This window comes from Pongo pygmaeus, chromosome 16 (assembly GCF_028885625.2).
Source record: "Pongo pygmaeus isolate AG05252 chromosome 16, NHGRI_mPonPyg2-v2.0_pri, whole genome shotgun sequence".
Classification (NCBI taxonomy): Eukaryota; Metazoa; Chordata; class Mammalia; order Primates; family Hominidae; genus Pongo; species Pongo pygmaeus.
The window spans coordinates 33,582,776-33,605,095 of record NC_072389.2 but is presented as its reverse complement, the minus strand read 5'-3'; the positions used below and the strand labels follow the sequence as shown (position 1 = coordinate 33,605,095).

At 42.2% G+C, this 22,320-nt stretch overlaps 1 protein-coding gene across 6 annotated transcripts in view; it reads right to left on the bottom strand.

Annotated features, from left to right (window-relative positions):
- The window catches only part of TJP1 (tight junction protein 1), a 121,077-nt gene that overhangs the window by 3,372 nt on the left and 95,385 nt on the right, over positions 1-22,320 (bottom strand). Inside the window, exons 19-27 of one of the 6 annotated variants that reach the window (XM_054450550.2) lie at positions 17,160-17,510; positions 16,576-16,815; positions 15,062-15,934; positions 14,829-14,926; positions 13,418-13,645; positions 7,642-7,811; positions 5,378-5,855; positions 2,041-2,258; positions 678-821 (exon numbers count right to left, since the gene is read on the bottom strand). In XM_054450550.2, coding sequence (XP_054306525.1) covers positions 678-821; positions 2,041-2,258; positions 5,378-5,855; positions 7,642-7,811; positions 13,418-13,645; positions 14,829-14,926; positions 15,062-15,934; positions 16,576-16,815; positions 17,160-17,510 — 2,800 coding nt within the window. The remainder of the gene's footprint in view (positions 1-677; positions 822-2,040; positions 2,259-5,377; positions 5,856-7,641; positions 7,812-13,417; positions 13,646-14,828; positions 14,927-15,061; positions 15,935-16,575; positions 16,816-17,159; positions 17,511-22,320) is intronic. The other 5 variants (XM_054450552.2, XM_054450553.2, XM_054450554.2 and 2 more) reach the window with 5 other exon arrangements.

The following is a 22,320-nucleotide window of genomic DNA, read 5'->3' as shown; positions in this document are numbered from 1 at the left end:
CAAAAACAGAAATAGTTATATAAAGGAACAAAGTCATTTTAATAAGGTAAAAATGCCTATTTGTGCAGGACAATAACAATCCTCCCACTGCATCTTGAAAAATTTGACAGAATACATCATTTTTCTGAACACCAAGAAATAGTCAATATTTGGCCAAATTATCAAAAAAAAATTTTTTTGAGACAGTCTCGCTCTGTTGCCCAGGCTGGAGTGCAGTGGCACGACCTTGGCTCACTGCAATCTCCGCCTCCCTGGCTCAAGCAATTCTCCTGCCTCAGCCTCCCTAGTAGCTGGGATTCCAGGCGTGTGCCACCACGTCTGGCTGATTTTTGTATTTTTAGTAGAGATGGGGTTTCACCATGTTGGCCAGGCTGGTCTTGAACTCCTGACCTCAGGTAATCCACCTGCCTCGGCCTCCCAAAGTGCTGCGATTACAGGCATGAGCCACCGCACCCGGCCCAAATTATCAATTTTTAAAAGGCAGAAACTCTTCTACCTTTCCATATTTATTTACAATATATGCACCACAAATAAATGTGAAAACACTGGTGATGCCTACAAGGCCACAGGAACAGAGATAGAGACTGCTAACACACAGCATGGGTAGCATCATCAGCCCAGGTATTAATCAATGACAGTCCCCAAAGCCCCCAAAGGACAGACTGAAGACAGCATACCCGACGAGGAGTCGGATGATTTTAGAGCAAAAGACCAACCGTCAGGAGTCATGGACGCACAGTGTGGTAAGCGCAGCTCCACGGGCTTCAGGAACTTGAGGCCATGGGGACCACACATCACCAAAGGACTCAGCAGTGTTTCACCTGGAGTTGGAAAAGGGGATAGGCAGAGAGGATGGATGTGGTCTTTCTTCTAGAATCCCAGTTTTCCTCACCCTGCTTCTAATTATATGCTTGAAAGCCTAATGGAGTTAGTTCTCTACAGTCGCACTGACCACAAAAAAATGTAACAGCAGCCACATATGGAATTTTAAATTTCCCAGTAGCCACGTTAGAAAGTAAAAAGAAACAGATGATATCAAATATTGCAATATTTTAATATTTTATTTAACTCAATATAACCAAAACACTGTTTTTCAACATGTAATCAATATATGAAATCGTTGGAACTTGGTGTGTATTTCACATTTCCAGCATCTTTCAATCCAAAATTATCACACTTCAAGTGCTAGCTAGCCAGGTGCAGGTAGTGGCTACTGCATTCAATCATATGGGTCTATAGTATAAAACATATTCAAATGTACTTGTTACAAATGTGACATATTTTCCATTTTTAAAATGTTTTGTTTGCTCCATAGGTGGTTAAAGAGATTCATGCAGGGCCAACACAGTCAGTCCTACTGGTTTTTAAAACAGGATATCCCCAAAATCAGAGTACAGAATCAGATGTCAGTATTCCAGCAAAATGTAAGAAAGCAAACTAAATTTATTTAGGAAAGTAAAAGCACTGCTAAAAGATGCTAAATCACAACACACTTCATTATAATATCCTGGTAGATCCAGGAGGATTATGAAAATAAGTTTCCTTAAGAAGCTCAGAAACATACTGTCATCTCCTGAGACTCCTTCATGCACTCTGCCGAGCATGTACTAGTGCTAGGTTCTGGGGTGATGAGTAAGACAGTATCTGTCAAGAGGTTTAGGTTCTCCAATCAGGTGAAGGCACAGCAAAGCCTTTCTGAGTGGGTGTTACCTAACCCATCTCCAGAGACGCAAAGGCTGACTGATTCAAAGACAAATTTGGTTAGGTCAGTCTAGGCTGCTCAGCAGGTGAGACATCCCGTGGCCTGTCCTATGCCATCATTTTTTATTTCACATCAAAAGTAAAAGCAGGCAGTGTGGTCACCACAGCCTTGCTTCAGGCCACCTACTGCTTGCTTGCAACACCGTCCCCAGGGCACCCCTCGATACAGCACTCATCTGGAGGTAGAGAGGTGCTGCATTATTAGCCAAGCACTATAAGCTCTGAAGTGCACACAGGGCAACTCTTATCAAAACTAAGGAGAAAAATAAACACATTTACCTTTCTCTTTATCTAAAGGTGGGAGGATGCTGTTGTCTCGGCAGACCTTGAAATAGATTTCCTGCTCAACTCCTTCGGGAATGGCTCCTTGAGGGATAATTATACTAACGCCAGTTTCTATGGAACTCAGCACGCCACCATTGCTGTTAAATATGCCTCGGGCTGTGGCCACCACAGTATGACCATCTTCATCTTCATCCTCTTCCACAGCTGAAGGACTGAAAGTTCAGAAATGGCTAGTGAGTGAATTCCTAATAATACACAGGTGCTTTGCTTTTACTACTACTGTATTACGTGCTTTCACTTTACTTTTATTTCTCCATATAATCAAGAAGTTACTTTAACAAGATAAGTTTCTGGCAACAGATTTTACTGACAGGGTTATCTCAGAGAATATTATTTCTTTTTTGTTTGTTTGTTTTGTTTTGAGACAGAGTCTCACTCTGTCGCCCAGGCTGGAGTGCAGTGGCACGATCTTGGTTCACTGCAACCTCCATCTCCCGGGTTCAAGTGATTTTTCTGCCTCAGCCTCCCGAGTAGCTGGGACTACAGGCGCGCGCGCCACCACGCATGGCTAATTTTTGTATTTTTAGTAGAGACGGGGTTTCACCATATTGGCCGGACTGGTCTCAAACTCCTGATCTCGTCGTGATCCACCTGCCTTGGTCTCCCAAAGTGCTGAGATTACAGGCTTGAGCCACCGCGCCTGGCGAGAATATTATTTCTAGAGAAATTCCATTCCAGAAAATTTCAAAAATTCTAGAGAAATTTCAAAAATTCAATTTTTGAAGGCAATTAGTCAAACGACCTTCATTACTGAATTGCAACCTGAAAGTGTAAAATCTGATGCCTTGAACACCCAACTACAGGTGAAACATCCCTAACCTGAAAATCTGAAATGCTCCAAAATCGTAAACTTTTTTTTGAGTGTCAAAATGAAGCTCAAAGGAAATGGCTCATTGGAGCATTTTGGCAATATTCCAAAATCCAAAAAAACCCAAGATATGAGACACTTCAGATCCCAAGAACTTTGGACAAGGGATACTAAACAGGTACTGGGTTTTATGAAGCACATTTTAAAATCCATTAAATTGGAACTTTAAAACTGGTAAGTCACAATTTAATTGGTAGCCCTGTTTTTCCCTTCCTGTTGTTTTTTGAAATGGAGTGTCTTGCTGTCACCCAGGCTAGAGTACAGCGGTGCAATCTTGGCTCACTGCAACCTCCACCTCCCAGGTTCAAGCAATTTTCCTGACTCAGCTTCTGAGTAGCTAGGATTACAGGCGTCTGCCACCATGCCCGGCTAATTTTTGTATTTTTAGTAGACACGGGTTTTCACTGTGTTGGCCAGAATGGAACTCCTGACTTCCAGTGATCCGCCCGCCTCAGCCTCTGAAAGTGCTGGGATTAGAGGCATGAGCCACCGTGCCTGGCTGTTCTTCTATTTTTAGTGACACAAAACAATGGTGCATCTCACAGCTGACAGCATCTCAGACTTGATAAACTCTCCCTAGGATTTTAAGTGCGCATGAGTATGGTCCTGCCTCAGCATTCCCTGAGGACCAAGTGCCCGCTCTGGCTGCAGGAGGCAAGGCTTCCAAGGTTCCATGAGGTGAAGACCCTTGTATGGGCATATCCCAAACATCCATGAAAGAGAGACAGTAGATTAACTTAGTAATCACAGAACACCAAAGGCAAAGGGGATGTGGTATCAATGACTGCTTCAAAAGTAGAGGCTATCAACTTCCTGAAAGTACAGTTTTGAGCCAGGGCTTAAAGGTGAGCAGAAAGACCAATGAAACAGAATTACATGAAGGTAGCTGCAGTTTCACTCCAGCATGACCAGAGTGCCAGGGATGACATCCTACGACACAACATCAAGGGAGCAGAGTGCAGCCTGAGCTACATAGCAGGGGGCCAACTCTGTCCGTCCCTGACCATTTGTGGATGTGCAGAGCTAGGAAGGCAGTGACCACCATAACCATCCTTTCTCTTGGAAAGCAGATTCAGGTGGCCATCCTGACCTTTGGTTCTCCCTGCCTGCAAGTGCTTCTGCTTTATGGTGGCGTGAAAATGGAACTGGCTGTAGGAGGCTGAGATGAGCTTTTATGTATGGCCAGAATCCATCTGGTCAATCGCCGTGGAATGAAAGACAGGAAAGAGGAGCTGCAGGGAGGCTCCAGGTGGGCTTGCTTTGTCTCATTTGCTCAGCCATCTTACTAACTGCTGCTCTTTAAACAGTCAGAGGTTAGTCTATTCTTCTTCTTAGCATCATTGTGGACCGAATAATGAATGAGGAACACAGATACTTAATGTTTTTAGATGCCCTCCACATGCACCTTACCAGTAGGTCAGGAAGTTACAAGGGGTCATGGCTGGTTAAGAGTATGGGCTCTTGGCTGGGTGCAGTGGCTCACACTTGTAATCCCAGCACTTTGGGAGGCTCACTTGAGCCTGGGAGTTCAAGACCAAGCCTGGGCAGCATGGCAAAACCCTGCCTCTACTAAAAATACAAAAATTAGCAGGGCATAGTGGTGCATGCCTGTAGTCCCAGCTACTTGGAAGGCTGAGGCATGAGAATTGCTTGAACCTGGGAGGCGAAGGTTGCAAAGAGCCGAGATCGCGCCACTGCACTCCAGCCTGGGTGACAGAGCGAGACTCTGTCTTATTTAAAAAAAAAAAAAAAGAGGTCAAGGGTGGTGGCTCACACCTGTAATCCTAACACTTTGGGAGGCAGAGGCGGATGGATCACTTGAGGTCAGGAGTTCAAAACCAGTCTGGCCAACATGGTGAAAACCTCTCTCTACTAAAAATACAAACAAATTTAGCCAGGCGTGGTGGCACACACCTGTAGTCCCAGCTACTTAGGAGGCTGAGGCAGGAGAATTGCCTGAACCCAGGGGGTGGAGGTTGCAGTGAACCAAGATCACGCCACTGCACTCCAGCCTGGGTGACAGAGGGAGACTCTGTCTCAAAAAAAAAAAAAAAAAAAAAAAGCATGGGCTCAGAGGCGGATGACCAGTAGCTACACTGAGGCTCACCTCACTCTAGCTGTGACCCTGGGCAAACTGCTTACTGTCACTCAACCTCGGTTCTTAGTAAAACAGGGATGATGACAATACCTACCAACCATACATGACTGTTAGCTTTATTATTTTACCAACATCTTGTACCTCCTGGAGGACTTTCTATGTAACAGCATTCATCGCAACAACACTCTTCAGTTTAAAGGTTGAGTTAAAAAGATCACTTCAAAGTCCCAAGTCAAATAAACTACAACAAACTCACATGAGAAAAATCACAGGGTCAATGCTTTGAGCAAAGGCATAAGTCTTACCTCACAGGAATAGCTTTAGACACTGTGCTGATATTATTTATTTGATATTTAGGCTTCTCTGCATGGATAGAGAAAGTTTCAACTCCACTGTCAAACTCAGGAGGCTGTGCCAAACTGTGCGATTTCACAAGAGTTTTTGGAGAAGTGGGAGTTTTTGAAGACAAGTCAGGTTTATGTGCAGTTTCACTTGGCAGAAGATTGTGATTGAATTTAGGACTTTCAAACTTGCGTTCAAATGGTCGGGCAGAACTTGTATATGGTTTTGGTGTGAATCGATTGTATGCTGGAGTGACTGTTTTCTGAGTCTGTTCAGTTCCATTAACTGGGGCTTTATCCGGAAAACTTTTCTGGGGATAGAAAGGTGGCTGAGCAGTATCTTCTCGGTTTGGTGGTCTGAAAGTTGCTGGCTTATTCTGAGATGGAGGTGGGTCTGGTTTGGACACTAAAGAATTCTGAAAATCCAATGACACTGAATTACCTGAAAAACAAACATAAGCATTTAAAAAACTTTCTGAAAAAAAGTTATAATAGCCCTGTCCCAGCTTAACTTGTCCTGGTGCTGGAGTCGAGGCGTGTGGGTCGCACAGCCAGAGCCTGACTCTTGAGCCCTGGAAGCTAGGTGTGATGCTGAGGGATGAGGGCAGCATGGACAGGTGGTGCCATGAATATACGCTGCTGCCCTGGAGTCAGGGTCCAGCTGCTAAGATTCCTGGCCTCCAAAGACTGGCACTAGTCTTTGTGAAAACTAGAATGCCCAATAATCATATAATAAGGATACTCACTATTAATTAGAAAAATGTAAAACAAAACCAACAAAAAGCATTAAATACTATTTTACACCCACTAGAATGGAAAAACCGAAAAGTGTGATGATGCCAAATATTGGTTAAGAAGTGGAACCACAGGATTTTTTATGCACTGCCAGAGGCAGTGTAACATAGTACCAACTGAACTCTGTGAAATAATTAAGGACACTACAAGACAAGAGAATTATTAATCCAAATACCTCATGAACATAGTAATATAATTTTCCACAGTAAGAGAAGAAAAATCATATGGTCATCTTAATACATGCAGGAAAAACATCTGACTGCTTTCAGCAAACGCTGAATATAGGGAATGTCTTAAACATGACAAAGGACATCTACGAAAATCCTACAGCTAACATTCTAAGGGTAAAACATGAAGTCCTTCCTCCTTAAGATCAGGAACTAGCAAAAGAGGTCCAACTTCACCACTTACATTTCAGAGTTTATTGGAGGTCCTGGCCAGTGCAATCAGCAAGAAAAGAAAGAAGGCTAGGTGCGGTGCCTCATGCCTGTAATCCCAGCACTCTTGAGAGGCCGAGGCGGGCGGATCACCTGAGGTCAGGAGTTCGCGACCAGCCTGGCTAACATGATAAAACCCTGTCTCTACAAAAAATACAAAAATTAGCTGGGCGTGGTGGTGTGCGCCTGTAGTCCCAGCTACTCCGGAGGCTGAGGCAGGAGAATCACCAGAACCCGAGAGGCAGAGGTTGCAGTGAGCTGAGACGGCGCCACTGCACTCTAGCCTGGGTGAGAGCAAGGCTTCGTCTCAAAAAGAGGAAAAAAAAAGAGAAAAGGCATAAAGACTGTAAAGTAAGAATTAAAACTGTCTTTATCTGTAAACATGGGCATGTGTGAAAAAAAATCTTAATAAAAGATAGTCTCAATCCAGAACTATAACACATCTGCTTGAAGACTCACAAGCCCTGGGAGGTGCCTCCTAACGGAATAATAAGAGAAGTCTATGCTAGGAAAATGCCTGTCCACGGCAGAAGAGATAAACACTTTGTGTTATATGCTGAGAGTAAAATGTTACAAAGCTCTTAAGATGAATAAGCTGGAGCTATATGTGATCTACCTGGTATGCAAATGCAAAAGTCAAAGTGCTATGGGATACATTTTATGTGAAACATTATGGCTTTTCTATTTGGGTGTGTGAAGATAAAACATAATAGGTTTTACAAACCATCTTTAGATATACTGGCAAACACTACTTCCAGAAGATTTAGAGACTAGCATAAAACAGATTAAAATCTGTTTAGCTAAAAGACTTGTACAAAATAATGGTCTTGTAAAAACAGGAGACATACTTTTAACAAAATTCTTAGTTTTTACTGTTCCCAGCCCAAAGGTTTCAAGCATGTATTTTTTAATGTAAAAACCATTTTGCCTAGAAACCACCAGAATTTTACTTCATAAGCATTACTGTGTTAAAATGTGTACTTCTGAACTTCCTACCTTCACCATGTGCTCCCTTAGAATGTATGTGGAGAGACGTGCTGGTGACAGGCTGAGAAGGCTGGGCGTACTGCGAGGGCAATGGAGGAGGAGGGGGAGTGGCCTGGATGGGTTCATAGCGTTTCTCGCCAAATGATCTATCCACACCATCAGCTTCAGGAGGCTTTCCCCTGTTAACAAATGAAGAAAATGCCAACACCTGAAAATGGACTCACATTTACAAAACAAGTTCTCATTTCTCCATGTATTTCTAAGTTAAAAAAAACTAGAAATTTCACTATTTATTCTCATGAGTATGGGTAGCTACTCTACCAAAATATAAAAACAGATTCAACCATTTATCGGCACAAGAAATGTCCAGACACACAAATACTTTAAGAATATTAGTAAAACATCCAGAAGATGGCAACCAAAGGCAGGTGAAATTTTGGGTATAGTTTAATATTTAATTGTTATTTACAAAAGATAGTAACATTGACAGATTTAAGAAAGTCTTGCAAATATTCTGAAAACATATCATGGCACAAATTTTCCTGAGACCCACTTTTTTTTTTTTTGAGACAGGGTCTCATTCTGTCGCCCAGACTGGAGTGCAGTGGCATGATCTTAGTTCACCACAACCTCTGCCTCCCAGGCTCAAGCGATTCTTCTGCCTCAGCCTCCCGAGTAGCTGGGATTATAGGCACCAGCCACCACGCCTGGCTAATTTTTGTACTTTTAGTAGAGATGGCGTTTCACCATGTTGGCCAGGCTGGTCTTGAACTCCTGACCTCAAGTGAGCCGCCTGCCTCTGCTTCTTAAAATGCTGGGATTACAGGCATGAACCACCGCACCCGGCCCTAGACCCACTTCTGATTTTGTATCTGGCATCTGGCATACTCGGAGCACCATAGAAACAGATGTCACAGACTAGGGGTTGGAAACTTTTTCACTGAAACACCAGAGAGTAAACGTTTGTGGTCTTTTGGCCCATACAGTCTTTGTTACAACTATTCAAACTATGCGGTTATAGCCTCGAAGCAGCCACAGACAATGGGCATATCTGTGTTTCAGTAAAACTAAAAAAACTGGAGCTTTTACTTTAAAATTTCCCCTTGAGTTACTAGGTCCATTTTTTGGTTAAATGACTGCTAGAGCAGCAGATCCTGCTTTATTTTACAAGGTTCATTTAAGTCAAATTGTGCCATGTATGCTTATTTTTTCAGATTGCCAATTGTTAATATGTAACACAAAATTCACACAAATCTTTTTAAAAGACCCATAATTGCAACATTGCCATCTAAACCTTACTTGCTGAATGCCAAAGCTGCACTAGCTTTATGTGCACCAACAATAACATATACATTTGGAATACCCCTGGTCATTTTCATAAATTTTCATTGAAGAAGTCTTATGATTGGCTTTTTTATCTTGCTTTCATGAATTTAGACTAAGCCCTTGATGATGACATTAAAATCTGAAAGTGCACATAATGCCAGTGACACAGTGAGGGACACCTTATGGAACAGCCTCACATTAATTGCCAGTCTTACCACTTGACGTTCCTTTTCAAGTAGTCATAGCTAGTGTAAGAGCCAAGAAATCTAGGTGATGGCAAAGCAAGCGCAATAGAAAAATGAAAGAAAATGGTCAATCTAACTAAGTAAATTTGCAGCAAATGGAACTCAAATGTAATTTAAAAATATCAACCAACATCCACCATTTCACCATAATTTGGTCTATAAAGGAACATATCACTAACTCTTATCTGGCCAAGGAAATTAAAGATAAATAAAACACAGTCACTTAGTTATGCCCCGTCTGCTGGCCCACCCTTCATGTACTTTAACTGGTACTGCAGTGAAGAGCAATGTGTTTGAACTTTGCTCCTTCTCCACCTCTGTTGCAGCTGCTAATAGTGAGCAAAGAAATTTATCAAATCAAAGAGTGGTGATCAAGGATAATTAGCAGGTTCTGAATAAGTGGGAGTGAAATGTCCCATTAAAAAAAAAAAAAAGGCTGGGCAAAGAAATTCTGCAAGTGAAGACACAGGAAAAAGTAACACAACAGAAGAGCTACACTGAGCCCCTGGGAGGGGAATGGTAAATGGACAGATATAAACATGCCTGGCTTGAAACCTGGCCAGGCTTCACATGTTCCTTTCTAGCAAGACCTCCTCCATCTCCAATCATAAGCTGGGCCCTGTGGTGGTGGAGTCTTACGGGTGAAGCTGCATGCTTGATGCTCAGGCTCTCTCTCATCTAATGATGTCTCACAAACACAAAAACAACTGAACATCAGTCTCTTAGATTTAGTTCTTTAAAAGCTAAAAACCACCATCATTTATGGAGACCTGGAAGTCTCACATAGTGAGTTGAGTCCTGAAAGGTAGATTTCATAACAAAAAATCCCTGGTTTGTCCTGAAGAAGTTGACTCAATCTCTGGACTGAGACATGTGCACAGCCCTGGAGGCACATTGCTCTTCTTGCACTGTCTTAAAATCCTGGAAACTTCTAATTTACTTTGGAGGTGAATGTCTAAGCTACTGTCTCCTAACCTTTCCAGTTCTAATCCAGCTCTATGGAACTGTTAGACTGGGTAATATCTGCTTGCTCCCTGGGGCATCTGTCCTGTGCTAACAAAGATTATTTTCCATCTCTAATTCTCACCATTTCTGAGGTGTGTTTTTAAGTGAAGCATAAGCACACATCATCTGGAGGAAGAAAATTTTGGTACTCCTATATTTACTGAAAGGAAGAAATGCCTGAAGGCAGTCTATTTAGTGACAAACAGTAAATGGTTTTGAAATGCAGGACAGAGTCCTACATTTTAAGCTATTTTCCAGTTGATGAAGTTGTACCCACCATTGGACAACAGGATGAAAAAGCGTTACAAGGGAAAGTTACAGAAACAACTACCCTCTTAGTTATCTTCCATGACCCTTATTCTCCTTTCCAGTTCTCTAACCATTAAATGCCTATATGGGAAAATGCAGCACAATTATAAAGAGTTTCAATTTCACACTACAAAGGAAAAAAAAGTATACTGGTATCCAGCCCAAACTATACTTTTCTCACTCACAGCAGCAGCGAGTAAAATCAAACTGAGTTCTGAGTAAATTCACAAAGACAGATGTCATCTGTTTCACAATATATCCCTGTGAAAACAATGACCAGGTAATACAGGTTCCTTCCAGAGCTGTGTTAATGAAAAGGAGGGTGGTGGATGCACCTAGTATACCATGCCCTGTTTTAAGCTTCATTCACTCAACAATTACTGAGCCCCTACTGTATGCAAGGCAATGTTCTACACCCTGAAGTTATACATCACAAATAAGCTAAGTCTTCTTTCTAGAAAAACAAATTAACACAGAAAGCAAACATGCATTTCAATCGATTCCCTGGCAAAACAACTTACTTTTTAGACCTAAATATACTCCTTTTTTTTTGAGATGAGTCTGGCTCTGTCGCCCAGACTGGAGTGCAGTGGCACGATCTCGGCTCATTGCAAGCTCCACCTCCCGGGTTCATGCCATTCTCCTGCCTCAGCCTCCAGAGTAGCTGGGACTACAGGCGCCTGCCACCATGCCCAGCTAATTTTTTGTATTTTTAGTATAGACAGGGTTTCACCATATTAGCCAGGATGGTCTCGATCTCCTGACCTCATGATCCGCCCGCCTCGGCCTCCCAAAGTGCTGGGATTACAGGCATGAGCCACTGCACCCGGTTTTTTTTTTTTTTTTTTTTTTTTTTGAGACGGAGTCTCACTCTGTTGTCCAAGCTGGAGTCCAGTGGCGCGATCTCCGCTCACTGCAAGCTGTCTCCCGGGTTCATGCCATTCTCCTGCCTCAGCCTCCTGAGTAGCTGGGACTACAGGCGCCCGCCACCATGCCCCACTAATTTTTTTGTATTTTTAGTAGAGATGGGGTTTCATCGTGTTAGCCAGGATGGTCTCGATCTCCTGACCTCGTGATCCGCCCGCCTCGGTCTCCCAAAGTGCTGGGATTATAGGCATGAGCCACCGCGCCTGGCCACAGAATCTTTTAAGGTTGTATTCTATTTACCAAATATGTAAAACGATAAATAAGAGATATCTTTAAACTAAACCCCTGAGCCGCCTTCTGACAGGAATGAATGTGTTTAACGGTGTTTAGTAAAAATAATAACTAAAGGGTACACCCTTCTGTCTTACCAAAGGTGAGCTCCTATGGCTCAGTGCCTAGCTCACTTTAGGCTAGATACCATTTAGATGCTACTATGATAACTGTGTAATTGAATTCTTGTAACACTGTAAATGTAAATGAATTCCTAATGACAAATCCACATGTTTTTGTTCTTGTGGGTTTTGTTCTGTTGAGGTATGAACCCAGCTGTGCGCCTGTGTGGGTTTATATTGTGCCTAGCTCACTTCAGTCCAGACACCATCTAGATGCCACAACCCCTTTCTAGTATTGTGCTAAGGGGTGGTTCACAACACTAGCGCAAGACACGATTTGCATTTAATATAACCCCCACTGCAGCACTCTCAGTTTGCATTTGTGTTCTCGTAAACTGCTTTCTTCTGTAAACACAAAGTCTTAAATATAGGACAGTGAAAAAAGTCTTCACTACGAATGATGTCTTAGAAAAAAGCAGTGGTAATTAAAATTAGGTTTTAATGTTAGTGGTTTTAAAGTACGTTCTAAAACAATTTTCACTCAATAGTAAATGACAAATAGGTCATTTCCCAAGACAATCCAAAGCCCACACAACTAAGTAAGGAAAAATCTAGGTGCTTTTCATCTAGACACAATACTATGTGTGATGAATTCTAGTATGTCCATCTGGCTAGGTACTGCTATGAAGGGATTTTTCAGGTGTAATGTCCCCAGTCAGTTGAGGGGAGATGGTCTTGGGAGGGCCTGGCCTAATCAGCAGAGCCCTCTGAATGAGAATTTAGGCCTTCCCTGATCCCACACTCCCCAGGAGCTCAAAATCTTCCCTTCCTGACCAACTGCCCTCTGAAATAGGACTTGCTTAGCCAGCCCCTGTAACTGTGTAAATGAATTTCTTTTGACAAATCCAGATCTGTTTTTGTTCTTGTGGGTTTTGTTCTGTTGAGGTATGAATCTATCTGTGTGCCTGTGTGGGCTTAGACCCAACTATCAGTACCAAATTCTCTTATCAGTCAGGGTTCAACCAGAGACACAGAACCAGTAGGAGACACAAACCCATCCAGGCACAAGAAAGGAGAACAAACCAACACAAAACCCGGGGATGAGTAAACGGAGGGGAGCAGCAAGCACAGGGAAAAGATGACTGGGAGTCAAGAAACTTGGGGTTCAGTCCCAGCTCTGCCCTGTCATTTTCCCTCACCTGTAAAACTGGATCAGAAATCTTACAAAAACAAAAAACAAAAACCTGTTCAGTATTTCCCTCAAACAGGATCCTCCTCACATCTGTTTTTATATTTAAAAAATAAAAACAAAAGAACAAGAACCAGCATGACATCATTAGGTGTGTGTACAGAAGTGAAGACCGATGATTACCTAGTGATGAGGGTCCTTGTGGTTGACACTGCCTTCTGTCAAAACCCTGTGATGTTAGCATCTTTGTGAATGCAGAAACCATGTACATCTAATAGCAGACTTTAAAAACAAAACACACATCCCAGAACTAAAAAGTATGTACAATGCTGAACCACCAGAGCCTACAGAAATCATATATTACACTTAAATTATTTTTCTTCAAAATATATTGAACTGCACGAGATTAATATGCTGCATCCTATTTTTAAAAGCCAGGTGAAATAGCTTACTTTGAAGAATAACTAGAAAAATTTGATTGATTCTGAGAATGAGCTGGCTTTGCAGGCTCAGAGAGATGGCTGGCAGCAATGTGTGCAGGAGGCTTATTCTCAAAACTTCTTCGGTCAAAGTATGAGAGCTGTTTTCGATAATATTCTTCATCTTCTTCAGGGTCATAATGATTTGACCGAACGATATCTTCAGGTGGCTTCAGTTGAGGTTTTTGAGGTTCTGGGATCCTAACAGATAATGAATGACAAAAGGAACACCTTTTTAGATAGTAATGTTATGAAGGAAGTAGAATATGTAAGTCTTATCTTGACCAAAAGGTCAATAATTACTAACTGCTGTGATTACCGAGGATCTGAGCAGTCCAACAGTTAAAAATGGATATTTCAAATCCCATGTCCTTACAGAGTATACTCAAAAGGCAGCCCCCTTCTGGCTCATGAGTCCTTTAACACAATATAATAAGCTAAACGATTATATGATTAGGGGACAGCAGGTTAGAAGTAGTTAATCAGAAAGACAAAGGGCAATGTAACCAAGACAGTGAACATCTTGAGAAGTACATATACCAAGGTCAAGAACAGTAAATGATGGACTTTAAGAACTTTCAAAGGGATTTTTAAGAACTCAGTCCAGGATCTCAATGATTCTCATACGAACAAATAACTCTATATGGTCTAAAGTTCTAGAAGGCATAGAAAGCAGATGAGGAAGAAAGCAAGTCATTAAGTACATTCATATTAGACAGTTCTCTTCTTTATCCTAAGTGCAAACATATATTCAGTCAAAAAAAAAATCAGAAGAACTGTATTCAAATCTAATCTGTCACTTATTGGCAGTGCAATGAGGCCATAGGAAAAAGCTCAGGCTGAGGAGCAGCGGGCCAAGTTTCTCTTCCAGCTCTAAGAAGTCTTGTAAGTTACTTAACCCCTCTCAGCCTCAGTGTCTCTCTCTACAATGCAGAACAACGACAGCGTCACCTCATTATGCTGATGTGCTTAGCACAAGGGCAAGCACCTTATGCATGCTCACTAAATGATTTAGTTATCTTAACCAATCTGAGTCTGTTTCCTCACCACTGGAAACTAAGAGTTCACATGTCGAAAAGCACTTTTAAAACTAAAAAACATAATACAAATGTCAGAGCTTAAAAACGTTTATTTAATCATCTGCTTGGAGAATATCTTTCCGAAAGTTTGCTAAAGGTATAAAGATTTGTCAGAAAAGGTATAATAAAGTTCTGTTTTTTTCCCCCTAGAATCACTGTTTAGGAGAGCTGATAGTTTTTGTTTAAGGACAAACTCCTCCTATTCACACCTCTCCTCTACTAACACAGTAAAAGGTTTTCTTATTGACTAAGAGGGTTAAATTCCTGGTCAGTTCTATGCCACAAAGAGCGCAAAGTGCACTCACCTGTACAGAGTTTTGTCATGTTCACTGAATTGATTCTGAGAAGTGGGTTTGGGACCAATGATGGGAGCACCTGAAGGTTTAGATGCTACCTCTGGAGGCTGTTTAAAAAAAAAGACAAATATGCCTAAGGAACAAATAATTACAGAATAGATATCATGTAATGGGGGAGGGGAGAGCCAAGAAGCCTTTTAAACTGTGTGCCCATGCATCCAAGGCACTAAAGACATATTTACCTTAAAACTGCCAGTGTCATTTACATCCTTCTTGGTCTCTAAGGATGCAGACCTTTTGTTTTCAAACATCTTAACTCTGGTGAGTACAGACTGTGGCTTCATTGCTGGATCTTCCTCTTCTTCGGTTTGAGTTGGGGGTGGAGGCAGTGGTTTGGTATTTGAAGGCAGAGCTTCTAGCTTATGCTGAGATGAAGGTATCAGCGGAGGGACAGCTGCAGCACCATGGAGAGGCTCAAAATGACCTGCTCTAGACGTAAATCCTTGGGGTGGTACTTGCTCGTAACTGCGTGAATATTGCTCAAAATACTGCTTGGACTCTGCGGGCTTGGGCCCTGCTGAAGGGTGGGGCTGGGCTTCCGGTCTGAGTCTACCATGTGTGTCATACCCAGGAGCTGGCTGCTCTTCGTGCCGCAGGGCGGATGCTCTAGGTGCCTGTTCGTAACGTGGTCTGCTGTCATAGGACAGAGGGGCTGGCTCTTCAAAACGTGGAAAGTACCCTCGTTCTGAGGACTCTTCGGGATGCTGTCTGGAGTCAAGGTCTCGAGAGTGCTGATTATCAAAAGGTGGCCGAGATGGGTAGGGCTGTTTGTCATCATAATATGACCACTGTTCTTCGTACATGGGGACGCGATCTTCGTATCGCAGACGATGTTCATAGTTTCGAGAAAACTGGTCCGTATAGCTTGAGGACTCGTATCTGTATGTGGGCTGCTCGAGGTCTCTGCTGGCTTGTTTCTCTACGTATGGGAGTTGGGGTTCATAGGTCAGATTAGGCTCTTTGTCTGGCCTGTGCCCTGGGTGACTAACGGCTGGCTGTTTCAAAACATGGTTCTGCCTCATCATTTCCTCGGGATATGGATCCTTTCTATACACCTGTATAAAAAATTCACATTTAAGGACAAAGTCTTGTTTCTAATTCTAGTCTATTTTATTAGACTGATTAAATATTAAACTATGATTTAATATGTGAAAATGGTATGCTTTACCATTTATTATCAGGATAGACAAGATTAGTGGAAAAAGCTGGTTTAAGTGAAAGCTCAAAATTTATAATGCAGGTAGGGGCTTTTATGTTTCAGCATGTACTAAATAAACAGTGAGTTAAAGATAAATATTAAATTTAGTAGAAAATTAATGCACTATTGATTACACTTCATTTTGACACTGAAAAATCCTAAAGCAAATTTACGGGCATCATAATTTGTATTAACATAAATATGTTTATGATGGGTTTTGATTACATATTAAGGAATTCTGGAAGATACTGAAAGCCAAAAATAAAAATAATATAATAAGCACAAATCTCAATTAAAAGGCCTGTTTTCAAATAATCAGTATACCAATGGAAGCCATGCAAACTACAAAACTGAAATGATTTGTATTGATTTGAAAGCATTACAGTGTATAAGCCTGCAGTAAAAAAGCAAAAGGAACACTTAAAGGGCAAAGCAAAAATGATCATGTGCCAGGCTGATGGACAGCAACAAATGAGTGCAACAGCGCAGCACAGGTACCTTTGCTGGGTCTACATGCGGCGACAATGATGGTTCTTGGCCTCTTAGCATTATGTTAGCTGCCTCAGTACTCGGTGTTCTTAAACAATCAGCTCGTGGTGAGTAAGAGGTGGAAGGAGCTGGGGTGGGCTCCTCCAGTCTCACATTAGTTAAATTTACATTATGATTAACGGCAGAGGTTGATGATGCTGGGTTTGTTTCAGGCGAAAGGTAAGGGACTGGAGATGAAGCTTCTGCTTTCTGTGAAGTGTTTAAAATATTTTAAATATAGTGTTTCTGTTTACTGCTAACTTTCCACTTCAATTTATAGTGATTGGTAGACATACATTTTAAGTGTGCTGAATAACAAAACTATGACCTCATGTCCTAAACTTTTTGGGAAAAAAAAAAAAAAATCCAGTACATTGCTGTGTTAAGACAAACACACAAAATTTAGAATTAAGCCCTTGGTACTCTCAAATTGAAACTGAAGATTAATTCTTAATCTGGAGAAAGGACAACATATATATTTTTAACTCAATCACCACATTCTAAAACTTAATAATGCACCTCTATCTACAAAACGTTGAATGCTTGCTGCTTACCTGTTGAGAGGCTGGCTTAAATCCAGGGGAGTCTATTCTATGAATTGGCTGTGGCTGCGCTTGTGGTGAGTAAGGAGGATATGTTTGGTTTTCATGATGCATTCCAGAGGAGTCCTCTCTTACAGGCTCAGAGGACCGTGTAATGGCAGACTCCGGTGGAGTCCCAACCTCATCATTAAGAGTTTCATCTAGTTCTTGATCAGTGTAGGCCCCGCCTTCTGTGTCTGTGTCTTCATAGTCAGAAGTGTGTCTACTGTCCGTGCTATACATTGAGTATTCACTACCTGGAGCTGACAGGTAGGACAGACGATCATCATGCAAATCAAGGTCATCACTTGTAGCACCATCCGCCTGGGTCAAATAAAAGTAAATTACAAATTTTACTCAGTAGTTCTTTAAGAGATGGCCTTTATCGTACAAGGCAGATTGAAAAGGATATCTTTCTCTGGAGAAGTCACATCTACTTCTTGAAACTTCTGGTAAGGAAAAGTCAAGAAGATTGTACAAGCACACATGCAGACACATGGAGCACCCCCTGAGATCTGAAGGGCATGGATGAAGGAAACAGTGGCCGGTAAGCCAGGACAAAGTTAGGCTCCAGGGCCCAGCCCTGGAAGACAACGAAGAAACTCTGATACTGCTCAGATTTATAAAACCTACTCACTAGCTCTTCAGCCCTTTTAAGCAAGGGGAAGAGGGAGAATGTTACCAAACTAAGCTCACAGAAACAAGGACACACTGACAGAATAGCGCATGGAAGAATGCCTATGAAATAAACCCAACAGTTCAAAAGTTGAAGAAGAGCTAATATATTTATGTTTAGGAAACAACTAATATGGCTTGGATTTGTGTTCCCACCCAAATCTCATGTTGAATTGTAATCCCCAGTGTTGGGGGAGGGGCCTGGTGGGAGGTGACTGGATCATGGGGGTGGTTTCTAATGGTTTAGCACCATCTCCCTCACACAGTCTTGTGACAGAATTCTCCCAAGATCTGTTCTTTCAAGTGTGCAGCACCTCCCCAACTCTCTTCCTCCTGCTCCAGCCATATAAGATCTGCTGCCTTCCCCTTCCACCAAGATTGTAAGTTGCCTGAGACCTCCCCAGAAGCAGCAGCCTGTACAGCCTGCAGAACTGTGAGCCAATTAAACCCCTTTTCTTTATAAGTTACCCAGTCTCAGGTGGTTCTTTACCACAGTGTGAGAATGGACTAATACAGTAAATTGGTACCAGAGAAGTAGGGCATTGCCCAAAAGATACCTGAAAATGTGGAAGCAGCTTTGGAACTGGGTAATGGGCAGAGGTTGGAACAGTTTGGAGGGCTCAAAAGAAGACAGAAAAATGAGGGGAAGTTTGGAATTTCCTAGAGACCTGTTGAATGGTTTTGACCAAAATGCTAATAGTGATATAGACAATATAAGTCCAGGCTGTGGAGGTCTCAGACAGAGATGAAGAACTTACTGGGAACCGGAGTAAAGGTCATTCATTCTTGCTATGCTTTAGCAAAGACACTGGTGGCATTGTGCCCCTGCTCTAGTGATCTGTGGAACTTTGAACTTGAGAGAGATGATTTAGGGTATCTGAAGGAAGAAATTTCTGAATAGCAAAGCATTCAAGATGCGACCTGGCTGCTTCTAACAGCATGTGTTCATATGTGTGTACAAAGAGATTATCTGAAACTGGAACTTATATTTAAAAGTGAAGCAAAGCATACAAGTTTGGAACATTTGCAGCCTGGCCATGTGGTAAAAAATAAAAACCCATTTTCTGGGGAGGAATTCAAGCTGGCTGCAGAAATTTGCTAAGTAACGAGAGACAGAATGTTAACAGCCAAAACAATGGGGGAAAATGTCTCCAGGGCATTTTGGAGACCGTTGCGGCAGCCCCTCCCATCACAAGCCTGGAGACCTAGGAAGGAAAAAATGGTTTCGTGGGTGAGCCAAGCCAGGCCCGGCCCTGCTGCTCTGTGCAGCCTCAGGACATGGTGCCCTGCATCATGGCTGTTCTAGCTCCAGACATGGCCAAAATGGGCCAAGTTACAGCTCAGGCTGTTGCTTCAGAGTGTGCAAGCCCTAAGCCTTGGCAGCTTCCACATGATGCTAAATCTGCAGGTGCACAGAGGGAGACAGTTGAGACTTGGGAGCCTCTGCCTAGATTTCAGAGGATGTATGGAAATGCCTGGATGTCCAGGCAGAAGTCTGCTGGAGCGGAACCCTCATGGAGACCCTCTAGGGCAGTGTGGAGGGGAAATGTGGGCTTGGAGCCCCCACAGAGTCCCCACTGGGGCACTGCCTAGTGGAGCTGTGAAAAGAGGCCCGTTGTCCTCCAGACCCTAGAAAGGTAGGTCCCCCAACAGCATGCACCATGCACCTATGCACCTGGAAAAGCCATAGGCACACAATGCCAGTCCATGAAAGGAGCTGCAGGGGCTGTGCCCTGCGTGGCTACAGGGGCAGAGCTGTCCAAGGCCTTGGTAGCCCACTCCTTGCATCACTGTAGCCTGGGTGTGACCCGTGGAGTCAACGGAGATTATTTTGGAGCTTTAAGATTTAATGACTAATCTACTTACTTTTGGAATTTCATGGGGATTGGAGCTCCTTTGTTTTGGCAGATTTCTCTATTTTGAAAAGGGAGTATTTACCCAATGTTTATGTCCCCTTTATATCTTGGAAGTAACTAACTTGTTTTTGATTTTACAAGCTCCTAGACAGAAGAGACTAGCCTTGTCTCAGATGAGACCTTGAACTTCTGAGTTAATGCTGAAAGGAGTTAAGACTTTCCGGCACTGTTGGGAATGCACCATCATATTTTGCAATGTGAGAAGGACATGAAATTTGGGAGGGACCAGGAACAGAATGATAAGGTTTGGATTTGTGTCCCCACCCAAATCTCATGTTGAATTATAATCCCCAGTGTTGGAGTAGAGCCTGGTAGGAGGTGATTGGATCATGAGGGCGGTTTCTAATGGTTTAGCACCATCCCCCTAGTGCTATCTTGTGATAAGTGTTCTCCCAAGATCTGTCTGTTTAAAAGCGTGTAGTACTACCCTCTTCTCTCTCTTCCTCCTGCTCCAACCATGTAAGACATGCTTGTTTCCCCTTCACTGTCTTAAGTTTCCTGAGGCCTCCCCAGAAGCAGGAGCCTGTACAGCCTACAGAATTGTGAGCCAATTAAATCTCTTTTCTTTGTAAGTTACCCAGTCTCAGGTAGTTCTTTACAGCAGTTCAAGAGCAGACTAAAACAACCTGTTAAACATATGGCCCTTAAAGCTGTTATGAAACACAATGGAAAATCATCACCTATATGGTGGTTGCTACATTAAGAAGAAATTATTTATTATTTTTCATAGAAGCAGTATCCAATAGATGGAGAGGGAGAAATACAGTAATGCTTTTCTTTTGTAAGTAATTAAGAACTCAGTTTCTAATAGTTTATGTTGATTATCTTCTGAGTAGATCAGAAAGAAAGTGAGAAGTGTTTGAGGGAAAGGAAGCTACAGAGTTGCTATCAACAGGTTATCACTGGACACTAATGTGACACTAGTACCTGGATTAAAGAGAACACTCCCTGAAGACCCTGCCTAGACACCGTGCTCAGTTACTCACGAGAGCTGAAGGATCTGGAATCCAGAAATCAGAAAGTATTTCTTCCACTTCAGTATGGACTGAAGGACAAACATAAAACTCTCGTCCTCCAGGAAGATGCACTGCTATTAACTAGCAGGTTTGGTGTGGCTCTGCAGGTCTGCTGTGCCAGAAGCATGGTCTTGGGAGTCAAGTTGCCTGAATGGAGCTTTCCACACAGTCCCCATGCTTGGCTCGTTAAGACTCTGACCTTGAGCACTGCCTTCCTGATAAGAAAGACTAGGGTGTGTCAGGTCTCCCCATGCTCCAGTTTTCAAGAGAGCATCTGCCAGGGATCTATCCTGTTAGAGCACAATCCCTCTGAACAAGTCTCAATGGTTTCTCAACTCGGTAACAGCCGTTGCAGAAGAAAAGTCTTCTTGCTCTCTACTCTAATCTTTAACTTGCCAGGGTTCTGAATACTATAATCCAGTAGCCAGTCAAGGAAATATTGAAAGTCCGGGCAAGAATAACTTAGAACTAATCAATCCACTTAGTTTTTCCAGCTGGTTTGAAATGCAGATGTAAGCAAGAACGATGGGTTGCTTTGAACTTCGGAAATATGTTAAGAAAGCCTCAGGATGACTTTTCCTGGTTTAGCAGGGAATATATAAGACTGTGTTAGATCTTGTAAAAAGGAACTCTTTCTAGCAATTAGGTCAAAGTAGTTGGTTCAGGAAAGTCAATGTGAAATGAAGTAGTTTTAGTTTAAGAATCTATTCTATGAAATATATTTGAAGAGAAGAGGACAGGAAGATAAGCTTTAAGTTGTAACAACCTTTTCTGGCTTACAAAATGCATCAGTCTGGCCTGATAATAAATAACCTATTTTTCCTCACATAAAAAGCTAGAAAGTTGGACCTTTATTTTAAAACCAAGCAGAGAAAGCACACAAGAATATCACTAAAAGAAATTATAAAAAATTAAGATACGTGGATTTTTTAAAAGCCTCTCAGATAGTACAAATGTATACTTTGTGCATTTTGGGAAAACATTTATAGACTAATTTCATTTTAAGAATTCACTAGTGCAAGCTATTAACACTGGACCTGCCAAAGGATGTTAACAGAATTGTGTTGCTATAGAAGATTAGTATGAACAAGACTACAATCCTTTCAAGTACTGCAAAAGTAGAAATTAGTAATAGTGTGTTCATGTAAAGTGGTGTGGTTTGTTTCCACCTTCATTTTCCTATCAAGTTCCAGCTGACATGTTATTCAGAGTGGTCTTAGGCTCTCGTATGCATGGTCCATCCCCCAGACTGGTTCATAATGAGAAAAACCATAGTTCTGACACATTACTATAGGTGAGAACAATAGACACTGCCTCTCAGTGTTAACAGCTCTCCTTGCAGAGGCTGTGTATGTCTGGGTAGGGGACATGGGGTGTCCTAAGCATGCAGCATGCACTGTCAGAGCATCTGTAGCCACAGCCAGGCAGAGGAAGGTAGGGACCATGCGGGGGCAAAACACAACAAAAACCAAACCAACAAGGAAGTACAAAGAACAAAATAAAAACCAGAGATACTCTCGATCTTCC